At 45.5% G+C, this 21,683-nt stretch overlaps 1 protein-coding gene across 1 annotated transcript in view; it reads left to right on the top strand.

Moving 5' to 3' along the window:
- The window catches only part of LOC149358704 (organic cation transporter protein-like), a 103,838-nt gene that overhangs the window by 67,000 nt on the left and 15,155 nt on the right, over positions 1–21,683 (top strand). Inside the window, exon 2 of the mRNA XM_089567574.1 lies at positions 18,813–19,248. Within this exon, the coding sequence (XP_089423700.1) occupies positions 18,813–19,248 (436 nt within the window). The remainder of the gene's footprint in view (positions 1–18,812; positions 19,249–21,683) is intronic.

Consider the following 21,683-nt stretch of genomic DNA (forward strand, 5'->3'; position numbering starts at 1 on the left):
GTCCCGCTGCGTATTTTAATTCGATTTCGCTTTCGCTGTTTTGTTCCAGCGCTGAATAGGCTTAAGTGGGTGGACGCCCCGTGGCAAGTGGAGGTGGATGGGTTGGTGGTGGGGGGCGTTTCTGGAGGCTGGGTGTGGGTCTGGAGGTGAGCGGCGCTTCGGGAGAGCGAAGCCTTCACTCGGCGAGGTTTCACACAGAGAAAATTTCCTTTCTTAACACGGATAATGCCAGCATTTTCGCCGAATTTCACTCTTACTGCTGTCGCAGTAAAACAATGTCACGGAATCCAAATAATATCAATCCACATAGTATCCCCGAGGAGCCCGGCTGAACCAAGGACAGAAAGATCCCGCGCTAACGCAGAGTGCATAAAGCAGAGGCGCATTGCCTGTAACTGGCTATTTAACTCACGCTACGCTTTTTGCTGGCGTCCGGAGGCTTAATTTTGCTCCTCCCCAACGAAGCAACGCTTCTGAATAGGCCGACACGTTCGGCCAGGAAACACGTATTTAGTGGCTCAGAACTTTAAATAAACCCTACAGCTCTTTTTTTGCGATTCCTGTGAGGCAAAAGAATCCCCCGAACGTTTTGCATAGGCAGGTCTAGGTGACACATATATTTGTTCATTTTATTTCGTGCTCCCCTGTACTTGGCACACTCCCACAAGACGTACCCTTGGTCTGCTTTAGCTTTGCACAGTGTGCAAGTCGGGGACTGAAAGTGGCCAACTTTGCCCAGCAAGTCGGGCATCCGTGCGCTGTCGGTGCGTATTGTAGGCGGAACAGCATGAAAGTAAGTCTCCAGGCGGTAGAAGCTTCCCCTGACTAGACAAAGCTAGAGGCCGAGCTAGAGGGACGCAAAATGGATGTCAACAGCGGTGCTATGCTGCATGTGAACATTCGGTAATGTCATAGGCTGGAGTGAAAAAAATAAAGAGAAAAAGGTACCGCTGTGAAGGGCTCGGGAATCATTTCGACCACCTGTTCTTGTGTAACGTGCACTGGCATCGCACAGCACACGGAGGCCTTTTTGCGTTTCGTCTCCACCGAAGTCCCACCTGAGCCGCGCCGATGAGTGGGGGAGGAGAAGGAGAGAGACAAACAAGGACCGGCACAGCTTCGCACAAAATATTGCATGATGCGGGTGCTCCAAAAAAAGAAAAGAAAAATAATTGCTGCATTACGCCACTTTCCTTCCAGCTGTTATTCGCGCAGAGGATGGAGCATTCATGCCCCCTCATTCTATCAACGTTTCAATAAACTGATCGCCTGGCCGCGCAGGATAATTCTTGTTTTTTTCGCCACGCATCCATATCCTGCGAACTTTATCCCGGAACTGCGCATACCACGCACGATTTAAGGCATGCATGAATCGCTGCAACCCGCCTATGCTCAGGTTGTAGCACAAATGTGTTGTTCTCCTTTAGTGTTACTAAAGTTCTCTTGTGCTCGGGAGCGTATAGCGTCGCAAGCCACTATATTAGCTGCAGACATAAAAACTCACTGGACGGTCAGCACTGTGTAACGCTAATTTCAGCGATAGCTGTTTACAGTGGTTAATTATATTATTTTTCATTATTATTTGTCTCCTTTAGTAGAGTGCGCTTGATGTCATTGCGCCGTCACTGGTTTCAGACCCACCTCAGTGTGATGCGTTGCAGTGGCGTCATGCGTGACGTCGCTGCATGCTGACAAATCAGTGTGGCGCGTTACAGTGACGTCATGCTTGACGCTTGGAGCTCCGCTCCCAACGTTGGTATTTGGGAGCGGACGATGCCTGTCGTGCCCTGCTCCCGTCAGAGACAGTTTGATGGAGGGCGGGGGGGGGGGGGGGGGGGGGGGGGGGGGGTTACTGCAATAGCCGCTTTAGTTTCATGGCCATTTCATGATCTCGTACTTTTGGTTACCGAATTGTACTGCTTTCCTCGCACTAGGTAACTGTATGCAACCCGTTCGTAACCAAGCTACTGACTCGGACTCGTGCGCGATGCGAGAAGTGACTTGCGAAAGGGCCGATGTTTACGCGCTTACGCGATACATACTCAACCAAATGAAAACAGTTGCGGCACTGACGTCATCAGCTTTGAGCTGACTCGGATAAACAAGAGGAAGACCATATATACCGCTCGCGACAGATGAGCCATCTGCGAGCCTCCGGTTTTGCCGGCCGTCGGCATTCCTGTCGTCTGCATTAGAAAGGCGGTCTCTGGGTGCGTTCCACATCTCTAGACGTCCGACTAGACGTCTAGTGTCTTACAGTATCGAAGTATTCAAGAAAACTTATGCTTGCATTACAATTGTTTCTTTGTTCTTATTCCTTTAGTTTGCAAGTTTTCAGTTATATTGTGTGTTTTATGTAATTTCATATTGTGTTCTACTTTCTTTTCCGTTTTTAACGACCAACATTATCGAGTGTTGCCACTTATTAGCTATGTTTCCCATACAATGTCAATGCTTTCTGTTTAGTTTTTAGATTGTTACCCTATATTACCGTCTGCTTTTCAGACGAGCCGGGAATAATCCCCTGTTCACGCCTGTATTTAGTTTTGCCTGTCTTTTTGTATATGTCGTTTTTTTATTGTTGTTTATACCACTTTCTTGAAATACTGTACCATAACATTAGCCTTTGTTAGTTTTTTGTCGCACTGTTTGTTACGTATGTTGCACTGTTTTTTTTTTTCATTGCATCACTCCCCCTAGCTGTAATGTCCTCTGGGCCAAGAGGGTAACTTGAAATAAAATAAATAAATAGTGACATCTAGGAAGCCGTCTACATGTCCACATATTGGAACTTGTCTACTGCTCACGCCGCCTCACGGCATAAAAATGTAACTAAAACTTATGGACAGTTATACTATAATTTTTCTTAACCTTACCAATAATGCACATTAAAAACGCGTTTTCAACAGTTTCAGCCTAATTTTGCTACAATAATTTTGCGCGTAAATAAGTCTGGTGGCAGCGCCTATCGGTCAGTCTACTTGTAGCAGTCCGTAGTGCTTAACTGCGCAATGGGCCCGCTCTCCGAAGACGACGCTAAGGACACACCCTATTATTCTTTTATTATTGGTACTAAACTGTGCATGTCTCTTGAACGCGCTCGTCCAGACGTTCCTGGAAACATAAAAAAGAATGCGAAAGACTGTCAGCACAAAATTAATATGCGCGAAAGGTGATACGGCTACTACGTACAGCAACAGAAAAACACATGCGTGCCATTAAACCTGCTGTCTGTCGTATGTGGCGCTCGGCGGCGGCGAGGAACCTAAATATAGCAGCGAGCTTTAATCGTGCACACACTAAAATCAAGACGCAACGTGCCGGCACCGTTAGGTGTGTTTTCTGAGACTGTAGAGATAAAAAAGAATGTGCACGAAATAGTTCATGCAGCTAATACTGCAACAAAAAAAAGACGCTTGCATGTATGTTGTTACGCCAGCCGTCTTGACGGCCGGCGAGGAACTCAAAAACAGCGACGAGTTTCAATCCATTACAACAAGACTGTAAGAGCCGGTACCGTCATACTATAAGCAGACCACGTAAACAGACCTAAAGCGTCCGCTTCAACCGCACGATTATCTCCTGCGTGATTCACGGATATACACTGCTAGCAGTCGCACGTCCACGAAGACTGCTTAATCAGCCACCAGTTTGCGTACCCATTAACTTCATACTGGTGTGGCACCACAGGGACAGGGACAGAGTGACAACAACACAAGTGCTCACTAAAAACTGACAAAGTTTATTAAAAGCACAAAAAATTCGTACCAACTCGCCCAATTTTCAACCCATTAACTTGACGGAATGCCTCACATTTGAAGGACGGTGTCGATCCATACTCCGGCTACAGTCCGAAGACCGCGAAGGGCACGACTCGCTCATCCCAGTACATCAGCTCCGCCATCTTTAGACAGGAAGTTAGCCTGCATCGGCACTATACTGCATCCATGTTGGCTTCGGCGGAGCAGTCTTCTTGGACGGCTTCGTGAGAAATGGAACGCGTCCCAAGATGGCGGCTGTCCGGCTAGGCGTCTACTCGGAACGCACCCGCTGTTCATACTCGGTCTTGGTGTATACGACTGCAATCTTGCTTCGAACGATGGCAACGAAAACGCGTCTTCACTTTACCGTGTTTGAAATCGGGAGGCTTCGCTGAATGTCTCTAGAACGTGACTTAAAATGACCTTACGGTGCCGAGCGCAACGGAACTGTAATTCAATCAGCGGACGTAACACAAGCCGGACCTCGAATGTCATGCTCAGAACTTTTCACGTTCCACCTTTCGCCGTGTTTATTTATTACCGTTAGTCGTGTTTAGCTTCGTGAGAAATGGAACGCGTCCCAAGATGGCGGCTGTCCGGCTAGGCGTCTACTCGGAACGCACCCGCTGTTCATACTCGGTCTTGGTGTATACGACTGCAATCTTGCTTCGAACGATGGCAACGAAAACGCGTCTTCACTTTACCGTGTTTGAAATCGGGAGGCTTCGCTGAATGTCTCTAGAACGTAACTTAAAATGACCTTACGGTGCCGAGCGCAACGGAACTGTAATTCAATCAACGGACGTAACACAAGCCGCACCTCAAATGTCATGCACAGAACTTTTCACGTTCCACCTTTCGCCGTGTTTATTTATTACCGTTAGTCGTGTTTAGCGAGACTCTTGCTTTGTGCAGCCGACTTTAGAAAGGCGTGTGGCTTTTCTTAGTGGTAAGGATTTCGCATGCCGTCCTTTTTGTTTCCTTCACCGTAGGCCCATGCAGTTCTGGGTCAGAGGGGCGAGGAGGCAAACGAACAAGGAGGTGGCTGCCAGGGCAAGACGCTGTTTTTAGCCACCAACACGCAGACCGCACTGCTTGCATTTTTGTTTGTGGTCGAGCACAGCGACCCTTTATCTCGGTAGTGTTCAACACGTGTTTTATTAGCCAACTGCTGTTTTCTACGACCCGCAGTAGGGGCTCAGTGGCTTTATAGCGTTCGCCTGCAGAGCCCTAGGTCGCGAGATCGAATCTCGCCGCGGGGATTGCATTTAGACGGAAACGAAATGCAAACACGCCCTTGTGCTGCGCGATGTCAGTAAACGTTTAAGATTCCCTGTTAAAAAAGAAAAAAGCTCCTAGGCAATTGTCAGTGGGTCGTCTGAATGCGTTAACATTTTCCGTTGCTGCAGATTCTGTTGTGGCTAATGCCCACATGCGCGGAATCGGCCATTTTTTACTTTACATTCATAGATGGCTGAGTCCCCATACCATTCGTGGGGTTTGCGGAACTCAGGTCTCTCTTGCCGGGCGACATCCCGTGACCAGCCAATAATTTAACTGCCACCTGCCACGGTGGACAGTCTGCTCACAGTCTGGTGGACAGGTTGTGGTGACGTCACAAGTTTGTCGCCATGTCATGCGTCACGTAACACGTCACGCTTCACAAGTGACGGCGGTCGCTATTTCCGCTTGGACAGACCCTTCTAATGTTAACGCATTAGTAATCTGGAGCCCTCCACAACGGCATCATAGCCCACATGCAAATCTCATACCGTACTGTACCACACCACTCTACAACACCACATTATACAGTACCAAACCACACCATGCCATATACCACATATACCATAAACCTTACAACACTATAAACTATTCTACGAAAGCTGAGCTTACATGCAAAGTATCTATCGCCAACAAAACTGCGCTATCGCGCTGACTCCGAAATGGCGACGTTTTATGCGCGACGGACGCGCGATAGCTAGCGATCGTGTTCGAAGTCCATGTTTGTTAAGCCGAGACGGTGCTCCCGAACTCTGTACACACTAAGCTGTCGTCGCAAACCACGCACTTCAGCCGACTGAAACACGCAGGTACGTTTTCCTCTCTTTCTTCATCCCTTTCTTTCTTTTCTTCTTGCTTTATTTCTATTTTACTGCATGGCGGAACTTTGCACGGCGGTGTTCTATATCCTAAATAAACGCAGGAGTCCCACGTGCCCGCATGGGAAAAACGTATCGAGCCTGCTCTGGGGCAAAAAAACAAATATAGTCTGGGGTTCAGCCCGGCTGAACCTAGTTTACAGAGCAGAAGACGAGCCTCTCGTACTTCGGTTTCTGCTTCAATCGTAGCACGTTTCTCCTCTCTATCCTTCGCCAACGTGCCCTGTCGACGTTCTTAATCGTAAGAATCATCAGGTTCAATCAACCGTCTACGATTCACAGCCGAAGCACTAGTTCCAGCGCATGACTCCTCCATGGCTATCTGCGAACGTGAAGCAACGCTTCGCGCCTTTTATGATCTCATCAGATGAACGGCGAGTCACGTGTTTCAACGCAACTGCGTGGTGAGCCCTGAATCACGTTGTTCAACGCATTTGTGAAGACGAGCGAACGGCGCCGGCTTCGCGCGCCGCAGCTGCGCCGAGGCGCTGCGAGTCACTTGGTATGACGTCACAGATATTAGTGTGGGCTTAAAAATAAATAAGAAAAAAGTGCCCTGCCCGCACCGTCTTACGACACAACGGACGTCACAGTCACACCCCCCGCTCCGCCGTTTGAAGGTCATTCCTCGGAGCCACTTGACCTTGAGGTTTTGCATGCCAGGAGTAGAGCTTCCGCTCTAAAACGCTGGAAAGAGAGAGGGAGAGAGTAGAAATTTCGGCACATTGGTGTTCCGCGTGGCGTTTCGTATGTTGCCGTGCAGTTCAATATGGAAGGATAGATATACCGCGTGTGCCGCCTTCACCACTCTTCGCCTTTTCCGTTATCCGTTTCGTGCTACTGGAACCGATATTTGGATGAATATTTTGAGAATCGCAGGAAGATAAGAAGCTGGATGATACAGGTTTTACCGTATCTTTGAATGAGCCGCGACCGATAAACGCCTAGGATCTCCTAACAAAGCTGCCATTGAAAGCACGCGGCCGTCGCTCTCCTCAGAGGCACTATCTCAAAGGCTGACTGGTACGAATTTTTAGTGCATCGCTCTTCTCTTTTCTTGCATTTCAAATATAGCAGCGGCGCTCAGTAACGCCTGAGAGATTTAGTATAATCAGTTCACCTACGAAGTAATAGGCAGCTGTTCCAAATTCTGTGCCTCTGGACCTTTCGTTGCCTTTTAGCTTTCGACTTCTTATCTGTGAAGGTGTCAGCGCTCTTCAACGTGTTCAAAGATTGCGAGTGTAGTGTGATAGGTGTAGCGTTCTAATGGATACCATTTATCTCGTGGGGTGAGATAAACGGCGTCCCCTGCCCGGCCTCTCGCCGTTCAGGTTCTGCCTAAAATGGGCTCCCCACTGGCGGCCAAACGACGACATTGTCGTGCATCTGTGACGACGGGCCAAACGTGGACGACAGAAGGGAATGGCTGGCTCATGGTTTGGTTTGGTTTATGGGGTTTAACGTCCCAAAGCGACTAAGGCTATCAGAGACGCCGTAGTGGAGGGCTCCTGAAATTTCGACCACCTGGGGTTCTTAAACGTACACTGACATCGCACAGTACACGGGCCTCTAGAATTTCTCCTCCAAAGAAATTCTAGCCGCCGCGGCCGGGATCGAACCCGCGTCTTTTGGGTCAGCAGCCGAGCACCATAACCGCTGAGCCACCGCGGCGGCGTGGCTGGCTCATATTTAGAAAGAACTACTTACCGGGGCGAACTAGTGTCACAAACACAAAACAACTTCTCTAACGTTATTTCTTTGTTTGAGTCGAACTTTAATACAGTGTTCTTAATGACATTTTTTTTGTCAAATGTTGCGGAAACATTACATATAAACATTCATATAAGGCTTTTTAACATAACTGATATCTTCATATAACACTGAAACAACTTTTAAATAACGTTAAACCAACAAAAACGTACCGGTGTTTTTCTACTAATGTTAGTATTTAGTTTTACCTGAAGCTTATATAAACATTTTGAACACAGCAAATATGTTATATGATCAAATTTAACGTTAGGTTAACGTTATTTCAACATTCATATGTAATAAATTACGTTATGACGTTTTGTGCTACTTGGGTCGGCGGCGGTGATAGCTGCAAGGGAGAGCTGTCTGAACCAGCGGCGAGCAGTAAATATTTTAACTCTGTAATGACAAAAGCAATGAAATATCAATAAAAGCAGCTTCCGCGGCATTTCAGCCACTACACTGCAGAAGCCTAAGGAGTTCTTGGTATGTTTCCGAAAAAAAATTATGGTTACTGCACAATTTTAATTTACAAATTAATATAATTTCGAATCTTTCCGATCGATAAAACTATGCATACACACTCCAGCGCATGCAATAAATCGGAAGAGAAATTCAAAATCATTTCATCACGTGCCGATTGCGCCCATTGTAATTTCAGCTTGGTTTGCCGGCTGGGTTTCCGTTTGCAATGAATGATCTTACTGCAGTTTTTCTGATCTCTTTCATCAAGCACTTTTACTTTTCGTTGATAAATTTATTCAAGAATGTTCGTGCGCAATCCTGTGGGTGTGTGTAATTTGTACTTTTACTAGCATAAACATGAGCTGTCCGCTTTTTTACCTCTCTATCGTACGTGGTGCGCCGAACATTACGGGACTAAAGCAGCGAAGCGGGATGGATTTATAGTGTATCTTGTGGCCTTGCAGAGAATGTATAATAGTATCACGGGAAAACGTGAGACCTTTGCAGGAGAACTGGTACAAAAGGTTGGAGCTTCAGCCCAGATCGTCTCCTCCCTGCTACATCCTTGCCAAAGCGGACCCTGATAACTTCAACCCTGACAACGCAGTTACACGGAAGTATTGCTAAGTAGTTCGCTTATAACCACCAACTGAATTGCTTGAGTCCGTAAACTGCATCAAGAAAGATAGAGTGCCGGCTGGAGTGCAGCGAACGTTAATGTTCAGCAAAACTGTCAATTGCGTTGAAATTGTTTGGCAACACAAAACAAAGTAAACAAGAGGTGGAGGGATATTCAGGGTGCTTAGCCAACGTTTCGACAAGAGCACTCGTCTTTTCTGTTTGGGTTTACACACGAATATGATTGGGTTTTCTACCAGATGAAAAATGGCTCGTTAAAGTGCTAATATGTGCTGTATAGTTAGAAACTATGCGAAATCTAATGTCTGTCTTTCGCGTTCTTTGGAGTCTCCACTGGCTCTAGTAGTCAAGTGTTTTGGCTACCGGTCAGAACTATATATATATATATATATATATATATATATATAAGCACGCAAGGCTTCGAAGCGATGCGCAGCGCAAACGCCTGCGTTATCTCCTGTTGTCAAGACAACAACGAGCGTCAAGAAGCGACGGCGGCCTCTATCAGGGCACACGAGAAAAGCCACAATAGTTACAAGTGCAGCGGAATGAGCGCGTATATCAGAGCTGGAAAAGAACCGCGGAGATAGAAACTAGATTTCGAAAACAAGGTCATTTCGCACTCTGTTTTTCTTCTCAAACATCTTTTCATGAGCGGTTTTCACACATTCAATTCAATTCACCTTTATTTTCAACATTTTCACAATGTTGACGGTCTCCCAGGCAAAAAGCTGTAGCAACAGCTTGACGAGGCCTGGAAGCCGGCGGCAGACAGCAGTGACAGCGGTACAAAAAAAAAAAAAATTCTACCCAGCTTTTCAGCGCCTCACGACTTTTTGGGATCAGCGTCATCAGTGCACATTATAAAATGTCAGGAGGCCGAGGAAACGGTTATAGAGCACCCTGTTTATATTTGATAAGATTACTTGCTCTGACTTATCACTTCACCTGAGTTACGAGGGAAGCAATGCGTGTGCTCCTGGGGATGCATGGTTCAAACATGGTGGGGATCTTTATAGGGGACCTTAAGGGCTGCACTTTGTGCGACGAGTTGTTCATGTCGTTGAAATTGTTCATATCTTCTTGCTTTATATTTTGTTTCCTTATTTTATTTTGTGTCATTACCGAGTGGCGTCATCAGCTTATATTTTGGCAAGATAAGACAAACGTCCTTAAAGGGGCTGGAAACCCTTATATAAAGCCAGCTATCTTATATAGAGGGAGATAGACTATACTTTCGTAGGCATATAAATATGCGCACTTCCCCAGATGCATGGCTTTATTGTTAAGAGACGAAGCAGTGCACAGGCCAACTAGCCTAGGCGACTTATCACATGCTTTTCCGCATTGCAAGTTATGAGGATTTTGAGAGAAGCGACAACGTTGGATGTGTCTCATAACATAAACGCAATAAAGTATTTTCCTCTTGGACTCGCTTTATCGAGTGTGTGCATGAATAAAATTGTGCAAAACGCGAAAAGTGTACTAGGGCGGCTATAGTTGGTTAACGGTGTTACCACGATCGGCGGGCCCAGCCGTACATGACGTCAGGAGTTCGTCCGTTCAACTATAGTTGAGCGGCTACAACAATGTAAAGAAATAATGCTATACAGGTGTACCACCACCGGCCGTTTTTGCAAGCGAACTGCTATGCGCTTCAAAACAGTTTTTTAAACGCGGATCCCTGGGCTACATCGGTATTAACTTCCAAGCGGTGATCACGGAGTCCTTATCACTCTTGACGTCACGAGTTTGAACTCAGTGTCGGGAAAATTTTTTAAATCCAATTCTCACAGCAATAAATGCTTCTTTTGATGCCGAGCAAATCGGAGCAGAGCAATAAAGAGCCATAGAATCGATTTTTATGAAGGCAAAAATTGTATGAAGTTGTCTGCAGCATCTCTTTAAAGAAGTAAATTTCTCAGGGGTGACTTCTACAGTTTGTAGTACGAGATGCTGGTGTCGTAGACGAAGGGCCGGCCATTCACTGACGAAAATGACTTCCCAGTTCACGTGGCAGTGATGGCCACCGCTGGCAAATTTTCTCCTGGCATGAGTTAAGACGCCAGTGGTAATGTGTTCTAATGGTCCCCAAAAAGATGGTTTATACTTAATAAAGATAAGGCCGCCAGTTAACGACGGTTTCGTGATTCGACTTGGAAGATGGACGACACATAGGATAGAGGCAACGTTGTTAAACACCTTCAATTCATTGTATAACAGAGGCATCATCATCATCAGCCTGACTACGCCCACTGCAGGGAAAAGGCTGTATCTCTCCTAAAAAGCCTGTCCTGTCCCAGCTGGGGCCACCGTATCCCTGAAAACTTCTCAATCTCATCCGCCCACCTAACCTTCTGCCGCCCCCTGTTACGCTTGCCTTCTCTTGGAATCCATTCCGTTACTCTTGAGGACAATCGGTTGTCTTGCCTTCGCATTACAACTTAAATGCTCTCGCTACAACACGTGAAAAGCTTGACCGATGCCGCTAGAGCAGAGGAAGGAACGGAACGCGACATGTACGTATTGTCTAGCAACTAAAACGTTCTTTTTTTACTGTTATGTGAGGTGAATGTGGGGCATAGCCGAGGACCGAGAAGGGCAGGCAAAAAGGAACGCAATAATGTAGGATTTTTAATGCGATAGCATTATAGCCCAGATTCTGCAATTGCGCAAAAACTGCCGCATGTGTCAGGAAATTCGCTGATTGGTCGAGACAGGTCACGTGACCTTGTGACGTCATCACAACCTGCCCGTTGAAGGAAAAGAAAGAGAAGGCAGAAAGAGAGCCCGAGGACATTCATCATCAAGCAAAAACAATGGTGCAAAAATCCCGTTTGAACCAGTTCCTGGCTTCGGCTAGCGAAGATTGCTGCCAATCTTCTTCACAATAATTTTCTAACGGCGAAAAGTTAACGAAATAGTAAACGCCAAAGTAGCAACAATAAAGGATCTTTAATGCTATTGCATCCCACTCTTAGGGGCGGGATGTGATGTAAGGACTATTGTACAACGCATATGCATTTTGCCCATGCCGAAAACGCCTACGCCCCCGCCAGCGCATGTGTATACGTGCGCGCACCGTGCGAAGAGAAACTGATGCTCATCGGATGCCCGCGCTCAGCCGGAGCACCTGTCGGAAGCCTGCGCCGCCGTACCGCTTCTCTTTTGTGTATGTGCACTCTGTTCTACTTTCCCAAGCGGGGCCCGCTGGCAGTCTTGCGCCCGCAGTCTTCATTTTAAAGAGAGTCGTTCGTTTTCGCCCGTGCCATTCTCGGCCCTGTGCCCTGCCCTGCATCCACCTCACAAAAATGTATTTTGTGTGCAGTGACTCCCCAGGGGCTATCACAGCCGCAGTGGCAGTTGTTGATGCAGCACACAACAGCAACATTATTTTTTATTTTAGTGCGAAAGTACTTCTACCCGCACTCCCCGGATTTCAGCGACCGGTGTGTGTGTGGGTGTGTGTATGTGTGTAAAGCCTCTCAGCAGCAAGCGGGCACAATCGCTCTGTGAGGCGCGTTGGAGTCCACCTACAAACTGAGGCAGCTAGCGAGCTAGCTATGCGCCTCTCCTTTTCTCAAAACCAGGATAGGCGTGTAACTGACTCGATCCCTGGGCCAATGGACACCTCACTCGCGCTTTGAAGGATCTTGGCGGTGGTGTCCACGTGCAAAAAACCGTGCTTTCGCACAATATTTCGTGCTTAACAATGCTACACCGCCAGCCTTATTCTTTTTTTGAAATATGAAATGCCGCTGCACACATTTACTTTACTTTGACCTTCTTATTTGGTGTCGTTCGGACCATAGAGGAGTCCCGCCAAACTTCTGGAGATAGAATTTGAAGCGCAAAAAAGTGAATCCCGCGCGGCGGCGCCGCGGCGCTCGCTGTTGCATTCCATTCACAACCCGTTTACAAAGAGGGAGCCATTATCATCATCGTTGTCGCCCTCTTTCGCTAGTTTCGTTCTCAAACAACCGCAACAACCGCGCCGTGCTTTCGCCGATGTCACGCCGCATGCCCCGTCGATCCGCCGGATCCGCCGACCCAAGTAGGCCTTGGGCGGTACCCCTCTGCTCTCGCTCTCCTATCTCACCTCTCTCTTGTGTCCTCCTTTCACCATCTCTATAAACTCTGTTGCCGCGGCGGTGTTACAGCGGCTATGAGCGCGTTGTGCGGTCTTGTCTCGCGCGCGATGTGCGCGTAGCGTCATAAGCTGTACCCAGAAATGAGCTTCTTGCTCGGCGCGTTTGCGTGACACGTGCAATCCCTTCCTGTTCACGTGGTTCCTGGTCCGCTTCGGATGTCTGGATCAGGCCGTTTGCTTTCTGAGCTCGGCAACCATCGAAGAGCAGTCGCCTACAACTGGACTGGCAGGACCACTTTGGTGCAGCCGGCGCAGCCTATGTGCGCTAGGCGCTTGCTCTACGCAGCAGGTGAAGTGTAACCTGACACTTTTGCTGCCCCTGCGCATACCTGCGCCGCTTGCTGTAGGTGGTAGGGTCGCATTGGCCTTGATCTTACCAGCTGCCTTCAGGGTATGGGAGGTGCATTCGAGCCTAGCGGCGTAATATCATTGCTGAGAAGCTAGCATCGTATCGAGGCTGAAGACCTTTTAGAACTTCGACACTTGATTGAGGTATTGTAGCTTGTGTTTATACCTTGCTGTGCAATTTGTGGAAAACGTTTTTTGTGCACATCCGTATCACGGGCTCTGGCAAAGTTCCGCTTTCTAGCGCTCCGCGGGAGAGGTCATTGCATGCGACCTGCGACATGCAAGTGCGCGCATCTTTGCAGGTGCATTATGTGCCCAGATAATGGGAGGATTACGATTTTCGTGCTGAAATTAGCCGGCTTGTACCAGGTTTATTGCGATACTATTCGGCGGAGTCCTGTCAGCTGGGCACCATTTTCAAAAGTCATAATATTCAATGACAGGAGTGCTTCAAGCTGTAGTGATGACAGTGCATGCGAACTGACGGTGCCGTATTACAGTGCGGCGATTTTGGCTGGTGACGTGGTGGTGGTGAGCGTGCTAGTACAGTAAGGTAATATAACAAGCAAATTTTAGATTGGTTTTCGCTGACGAATAGAATGTGTGCTGAAGCGACCCAGCGTATTTATTATTCACTAGTGCTGAGCTTTCATACAATGCCAGTTTTAACATGCATCAAAATTTTGTCAGCTGTATCATTCACTTTCCCTGCGAGTGCAGTATGCCAGTGACTGCATTGTTTTTGTATTCTAAAAACTGCTACTTGCCGTTGGCCTGACCACTCCTGAACTGAGCATTCAGTAGAGTCACTCACACAAAGTTACATCCGCTGTGTATGTCACACCATTATGGTGGAGGATGTAGCGAACATTTGACACAATTAAAGCCTTGCAACTACTCTAAGAGGAGTGTAGTGTTATGGCAGAAATTTTCTTTACCCATTCAGCTTCGTTATAGCATTGTTTTGCTCTAAAGTACTTGTAGCTTGTGCATCATAAGCAAGACAGGTCAAACTGATAAACAGCATCAAAAATAGTGTGCGTATTCCCTGTGTAAAGCTCCCATGATCAATCGAGTTAGTTATTAAGCACACAGTTCAGGCTCAACTTTTGATGCTGCTGTTTGCAAAGGCGTGTTGAAGTCAGTTTCTTGACCCAAGAGGCGTATGAAACTTGAGACAGTTGTTCGAGTGGCGTAAGGTGTGATATGGCCAAGCTAAAGGTGGCCTGAGTGTTTGGTGTAAGTTACTTTGTAAAGCTATCCAAAAAGTGTGATGCCCCACCCTCTGTAGTCCAGAAACTGGAGGACCAGTGATAAGTCGGTGTTCGTTACTCAAATGTCAGTTATGATTACTTGCAGGGTTGCTATATACCCGGGGACGCAGATTAGATAGAACTTGTGTGCTCATGCACGTTTTTCGTGTCTTTATAAGTAGTGTAGCACTCGAGCATATTAGTTTCAGTGCCTTCTGGTGTTTAGTTGAAGGACAAACCTTCCCGGTCAAACAGATTTTGCTGAGTAGCGCTGAGAATGCAATTCTATACTCGCCTCATGTGCAAAGTTGGCTGCAGGTTTCATCCTCGAGTTCTTGCGTCACTTGCAACTTTGTTTTGTGGCATTACTCGGCAGCACCTATGGACATCAAAAGCTGTTCTATGTGCAGTGCTGCTAGAGTTGCCAGTAACTACAAAGTAAGAATTTATTTTGGATTGAAAATTACATCCCTGGGTATGAAGGCAAAAATTAATGCTTTGTAATGCTCTCCAGAACCCAAAGTAATGTACCATGTAGATTGGTTCCAAATATGAACTAATTAAGTTGGTTCATATTTGTAACATATTCTGAAGATTATGTTTAAGGTTGTTTTTATGTTCTGTCTTTGTCGCTATCCCCTTTTGTTATGTCTTTCAGAATATGTTGCAAACATGTTGAAGAACCTCGTATGGTCGACATTAATATGGTGCCCTCTGTGGCGTCTTAAATCCCCTGCGCAGCTGTGGAATGTTAAACCCCAAACACCACACCGTATCATCTTTAAATGCATATGCAGTCAAAAGCTGCACATCTTGCTTATTGACTGTGTACATTTTCTTGTATTTTCTAGTATGAACCTGAAAAATGAACGTTCTCCATCACTGTCATGGTCTGTTATGAATTGACTTGAGCATGGCTAGGAAACAATGGCACATTGTTAAAGAAGACTTAATGTCAAGCCTCCGGCAATAATGTACTATTGTTTACTTTATGAATCTGCCGCGTCTAGGCAGTGCTTTGATATGTGCACCAAATCTTTGGTATGTGAATGTCGTCGTTTAGCTGACACGTCTACAGTGTGCGTCAGGCTTGTGTGGTGTGTCGGAAGGGTGCACTGCCTTACAAATACTGTGACTCCTGGACACAGCTCCTGGGCTCTAGGGGCAACGCTTGTGCGGAAGTAAAGGCATATAAACATACAAACCAGGTGGGCGCTTAAAGTTTACTCTATAACCATTAGCTATTGTCAACTTCTGAGTTTTTATTAGCTAGTGAACACTGCTCAAGCACGTTGTACTTGTCTGCTCTGCTTAAAAATGTACAGTTGCTAGGAGAAAGCACTCATTCGTTGAATTAAGTGCAATAAATGCTTTCAAAGAATTTTTTAGTGCTATAGCAATTTGATCTTTTATGCGGTATTGCTATAGCTGATCTTCTGAAGAGAGTGGGAGGAGGAGGGCATTGTTGCGCCATCCATAATTTGTGTAGATACATCGGAGGCAGATACCAGTTGCTCTGTAAGTTCATGGCATAGTAATTTGTGCAGTGTGTTGCATGGTCTAGTAACTGATGGTAGTGTCATTTCTACAAATTAGCAGTGCGCAGTATACTGCTGTCTTCTGCCATTCATAGTATGTTAGCTTAACAATCTGTCCTTGACAGTCATTTGGGGCACACATTTAAATAGAGTAACATTGCAGTATTTTTTTTATGCACCTTCTGAGAATCTCGGTTGTGCAGTATACAATTCACTCAAAGCTGGAACGCTTGTTTGACATTGTGTGCATGTATTTACCCGAGAGACGTTCACAAAAAGTTTTTATCATGATCACTTTTGGCTGTCGTAGTTTGTATGTTTTGCTTATAGAGCTGGGTATTATGCAAAAACAGAATATTGCATGTTTCCATGCAATGTTATCGAGTATCACAGAATGTATCCCACTAAGAAATGAGTGGAGAGGTCTTACTTTCAAATACACTGGCCCTCTTGGACCTAAGCTTTTTAGCATTGTGATTGAAATCACTGGCTTCCATACTGGCTTCAGCAGATGACTGAAGCACCATCTGGTAATGTGAAATGATGTTCTTCCTTTTTCATTACAAAGGTTTGACATAAGCACGCATTGATTCTAGGTGTGCATTTGCATGTCAGGACTGTTAAGCTGGTCTCAAACAAGCAGACCGGATTGTGGATGATTCGCACACACCACCTACCACGTGATGCCAACGTCACTCCTGTGAGTGACTTTGAGCGTCCTGCACTGAGTCTCATTGGGTGCAGCATGTTCAAGTCACAATATACTGAGCTTGACTGAACAAAATTCTTCTGCCCACAAAAGAGTCAGGGCCACTTGTGTTCGAAACAGTTGTTTCAGCTGACACCAAAGGAAAAAGGAGAGAGATAAAAGCAACTGATATGTTTCGTGGCATACCTTCAAGCATTCAGGAAAAAATGGCAGAAAAAGGTTTGATACCCTATCTGTGAGACGAGCACTTGAGGCCTGTGTGCCATAAGCTTGCCAGCCTTTTGTGTGGTGGTGAAAAAGGGGGATATGCGTGGGGATCTGTCAGCAAGTACAAGCGTCAGCTTCTACCAGTTGTTGGCAAGCCATGCCGTGCTGCAGCTGACATAAGTCGTGGCTCTTTAGTCATCTAATTTCTTGCATTAAAATGGTACGAACAGTGTGAATCTTTGTGGCAACAGCAAGATCGTTCAGTGCTTAGATTTCACAGGATATGAGCAAATGTCTGAGATGGTTTGTGCTCCTTTGTTCCGGGGCTATGACTGTAGTGCTTTGCCTAGCTTTCATAACTGTACAAAATGACAGCTTACTGCATGCTCGAGATTCTTGCCCGATTTCCTTGTGAGATCTCTTCTCTAATTGCTCATTTAACGGATGCTAACCAACAGTGGTGTTTGGAAACATGAAAATTTGACCCAGTAAGGCATGCAAACCTCATTTCAATGCAATTCATGATATGCAATGATTTTAACTAACTCTATGACTTACAAATATCATTGTTCAACCAAGACCTCGCATTGCACAGCTGCGCATGAGTTCTGCCACTAATTATTTTAGTATATCAATTTTCTTTTCCACATGCAGATTTTGCTGACTTTTGCGTTTGGTCTCATGCTTCTATTATAGGCCTGTTTCAGTGCTGTCTTGTTCTTCAAAATAAATTGCCTCTTATTCATGCAGTTTTAACAGGCTCGTAAGGATTTCATTGTTCTGACTGCAGAGTGTTGTGAAGGAATTCTTTTTTGCAGTACATGCACATAATCTCGTCATAGCGAAAAGGGGTAGGTACACAGCTGCGCAAGCGATGATGCATAGTTCTCCTTATGCGTTGTTAGAAAGCACACCCTCACTTCATTTCTTTCGTAATAAGTTTCCTCTTATCCTCAGCAAAAACTTCCCTTGGCAGTGAAAGAAAGGGCACAGGGCTCAGCCTCTGTAACATAGTCACTCTGCCAATAGTTTGTCCACAGGGTGGCCATCTCATACGCTGCACGGTTGTTCACTCCATCGCTGGAGCATCTTTTGCTGTCCATAGAAACTTCTGGGGATAGGACGTACCTAAACAACTCATAGTAATCAAGGAAACTATTGTTTCCGTGACCAGCTAACATTGAAAATGTGTATTTGTTAGAAATATGCCTTGAGTAACGTATCCTTGCAATATATTATGTTTTAAGAGAAAGCAGCAACCGGGGACAATATTTACTGCATAAGAAGAAAAGGTGCATTTCTGCTTCATAACCGATGAGTCCTGGTGGAGTATAGCTCTGTACATTCGAAACTAGTATCCTAGCATCCTTCTGCTAAACTGCGTTATTGCACAAACTTGAAAATAGGGAGCTTTGTGCTGATTCTTACAAATTTTGCGCTAATTTCCACTAGTCGCAGACTCGCAAAAAAGTTTAGAGCTACCAACCATACCAGCCACTACTCTTTATACCATGCAGTCAACAGATTTTTGAAACAGTCCACTGGTGGTTTTGTAACTGCACAAGCTATTGACTCTGTGCACATCCTGCAGGTCTTCTTCATGTCAGTAGCTGAGGCAATCCAAAATGCATGCTCTTAAGTGTGTCAAAACCAAAGTCTAACAGTTACCAGTCAAAAAGTTGGAGCTGGTAGCATTGAACTTTGGGAAAGTTGGTAGTCTGTCTGAAAATACCAACACATGCATGGGGAATAAAAGGGTTATGAGACAGCAGAAATGCTGAGTAGCTGACAAGTTGTTTTATTTTTAAGGTGTGGCATTCCTTCTCGTTTACAGGAGAAATACCGCAACAGGAGACGGAAGCGCAGAAGAGAGCGAGCAACTGGTGGAGCCAGTCTTTAAAGGAGGCGCGACCTTACACGAGACCATGATAAAAGAGGAGAAGGTCGAGCTGACCAACATCATCGGGGCTTATGGGCCATTTCAACGGGTTGTGTTTCTTTTTGCTGTCACAATCAGCATGTTCGGAGCATACCACAACCTCATCATCACAGCTGTCGCGCCAAAAATCGACCACTGGTGTGCGAGGCCGTCAGGCTATGAGAACTTGACGGACGAGGAGTGGAAGGAGATGGCCATCCCTAAGGAGAGCATACTGGGAGAGGAACGCTACAGCCAGTGCCGGATGTACAATCTCACTACAAATACTACAGTCGGGTGCGACTCCTGGGAGTACGACCATACTCACTACAGGAGTACCATCGTGGATGAGGTAAGTCATTTTCAAACAGATGTCAAGGAGGGAGCCTAGGAAAGTTTAGCGGCTCAAAAACAACTTTTGAGACTGTATTCTGAGCTTCAGCTTTTGTATTTGAGAGGTAAGCAAAAAGCGCATGAGAGAGTTGATGTGCAGCTATGTTTGGTGCACATTTCTTGTCTTGATTAGTGACAACACAATGTAAAAGACTTGTTTAAAAAAAAGAGACGTTAATGAAAGTGGCACTTATTTCTAACTGACATGTTAGTAGTTTACATGAGAATGAAGTGAGCTTTGAGGGGTGTAAGCATAAGTGTCATGTAGCTAGTTAACGGTAGAAATTAGACCAGTTATTGTGTACTGCAACCGGGTTTGAGCGAACTCCATGGTGTGAGTGCCAACTCAAACCTAAAAATGAGAAGCAATTGATCCAGTTGCCAGATTGTTTTAAGGAAACGAAGTGCGTATAACCGGCTCCCTGGGTCAGTGGATTCCTGAATCGCACTTACAGGTATATGGGTTGATGAGAGAGAGATGTGGGCTGCAGGCATTGACAGTTGTGCCAGAAAGGGCCATCCTTCTTTGTGTTCATTGGCGTTTACAAGGTTTTACACTCTGATCATTTTAAGGAAAGGAAGTGCGCATAAGTGGCTCCCTGGGTCAGTGGACGAGATGTGGGGGATGTGGGGCTGCATGGGTTAGCGCTGACAATGGTGGGCGAACTCTCTTGATCAACCATTAACTGCCGCCTGCCAGGCTGGCAGGGTGGGTGGGGACTTCAATGTAGATATAAAGACAAACAGGAACTTCTTACCAGTTATACGGGAGAACGTCCTGTGTTCTTTCTCCCATGGCTGCGACAACCTCGTGAAATACTTGCACAGACCTCATCTTTGAGAACCAGGCATTGGTGCAGCAAGTCGAGCATATATGCATCTATTTCTCCGTCCACAAAGCTTCCTTCATGACAGTCAAGAACTGTTAGTGGAGTGTTTCTTGAAGAAGGATTATGTGTGAAAATTAACAAGTTGTCTGTTATTGTATACATACATGTCTTGCTCGAATTCTTTGCCTCAATCTATCGAAAAGCTGAAACAGCTGATGAGCTGCGCTCAAATTTTGCATTAAGAAATAACGTAATCGTTGGCAATTTTTTTATTTCTCCTCCTTAACCCAATTACACAGCCTTATGCCTAGCCATGACTGTGTTCTTTTTTTCAAAAAATTTGTCTGCACCCTTTTCTGTGGGTACATTTTTGTAACAGAATAGTAATTATATATAAAAAGAAGGATTTCTTGGCCTTGCCTCTTTTATTCATTTGAAATATATTGCCTCTCGGGCAGAAAGAGGAAGAAGTGTTTGCAAGTAAAGATTTTTGTCATCATTGTGCACACCTTTTGAAAGCCTTTTGTGAATACATCTAACTAGTCTAATGTTTGCGCCAGTTAGCAATTTTCTTTGGTGCATTGGGCCTCTCTTTGTGAAAAACTGTTAGACGTGATACGGAACTTAACTGTAAAAGGCCAGGTCATCGTAAAAGGCCATGTAAAAGGCCAGGTATCGGCCCAAAAAGGGCTAACAGTATCAATAAATAAATAAATAAAAATAAATAAATAAATAAAATAAAAGGGAAGTGGTGACATAGTTGTTTTTCTCTAGTAGCTGAATGAAATGTTCCATTAACACCACGCATCTCAACGCATTAGTGTCATCGCATCGGTGTCGGCACTTCATTGCTTAAACAAATTTGATTAGTATCCTGGGTAGAATCATGGTGTTTGGTACTTTTCTATTGTTCTATTGGTCATGAAACTTCTGCATAACAAAATGGGAGAGCTTCACTTGTACGCCACCTTGAATGACTGTGCTACAGTGCCTGCCTTATCGAGAAGAAAAACTGGCATCATTTATTACGGATGTGGCCCTTGAAATCACTGGCTACTTGTCCGGTGCAACATGGGCACAACCATGAGAAAAGCTTCAGACTCTTCTCTGACCTGCACTTCTTGTTTTTAAAAATGTAAGAGCTCAAACTATGCTGCCTGGTTGTATTCCACTGTGCACTTCGCTTTTGCTAGTGGCTCCTTTGAAGCACTCCTAACACAGAAACGTGTGTTCATGTGTAAGGATTCTTTCATGGCTGAATGGTACCTTGTTACCCTCCAGTCAGCACTGATGCCTCTCATAGTGGCTACTTCTGTTCATATATTGAAGTTTGGTGGAAGTTTCATGACCAGTAAAGCTGTCAAAAGGACCCTGGTAGGAACTTGACCCCTGTGACTGCATTCATGCATTGTCTCAGAGATGCAGTGCATGATCCAGGCCATTGCATGACTCTTGCCACACATGCTTGCCTTGTAAATGTTTCTGTAAAACATTCACTTGTTTTTCTTTCATTTTTTTTCTAACTGCTTGTTGTTGGCCTCTGCTCTTCTCTGTTCTGTGTTTT

The sequence above is a fragment of the Amblyomma mixtum genome, chromosome 2 (genome assembly GCF_055824585.1).
Source record: "Amblyomma mixtum isolate Tamu chromosome 2, ASM5582458v1, whole genome shotgun sequence".
NCBI lineage: Eukaryota > Metazoa > Arthropoda > Arachnida > Ixodida > Ixodidae > Amblyomma > Amblyomma mixtum.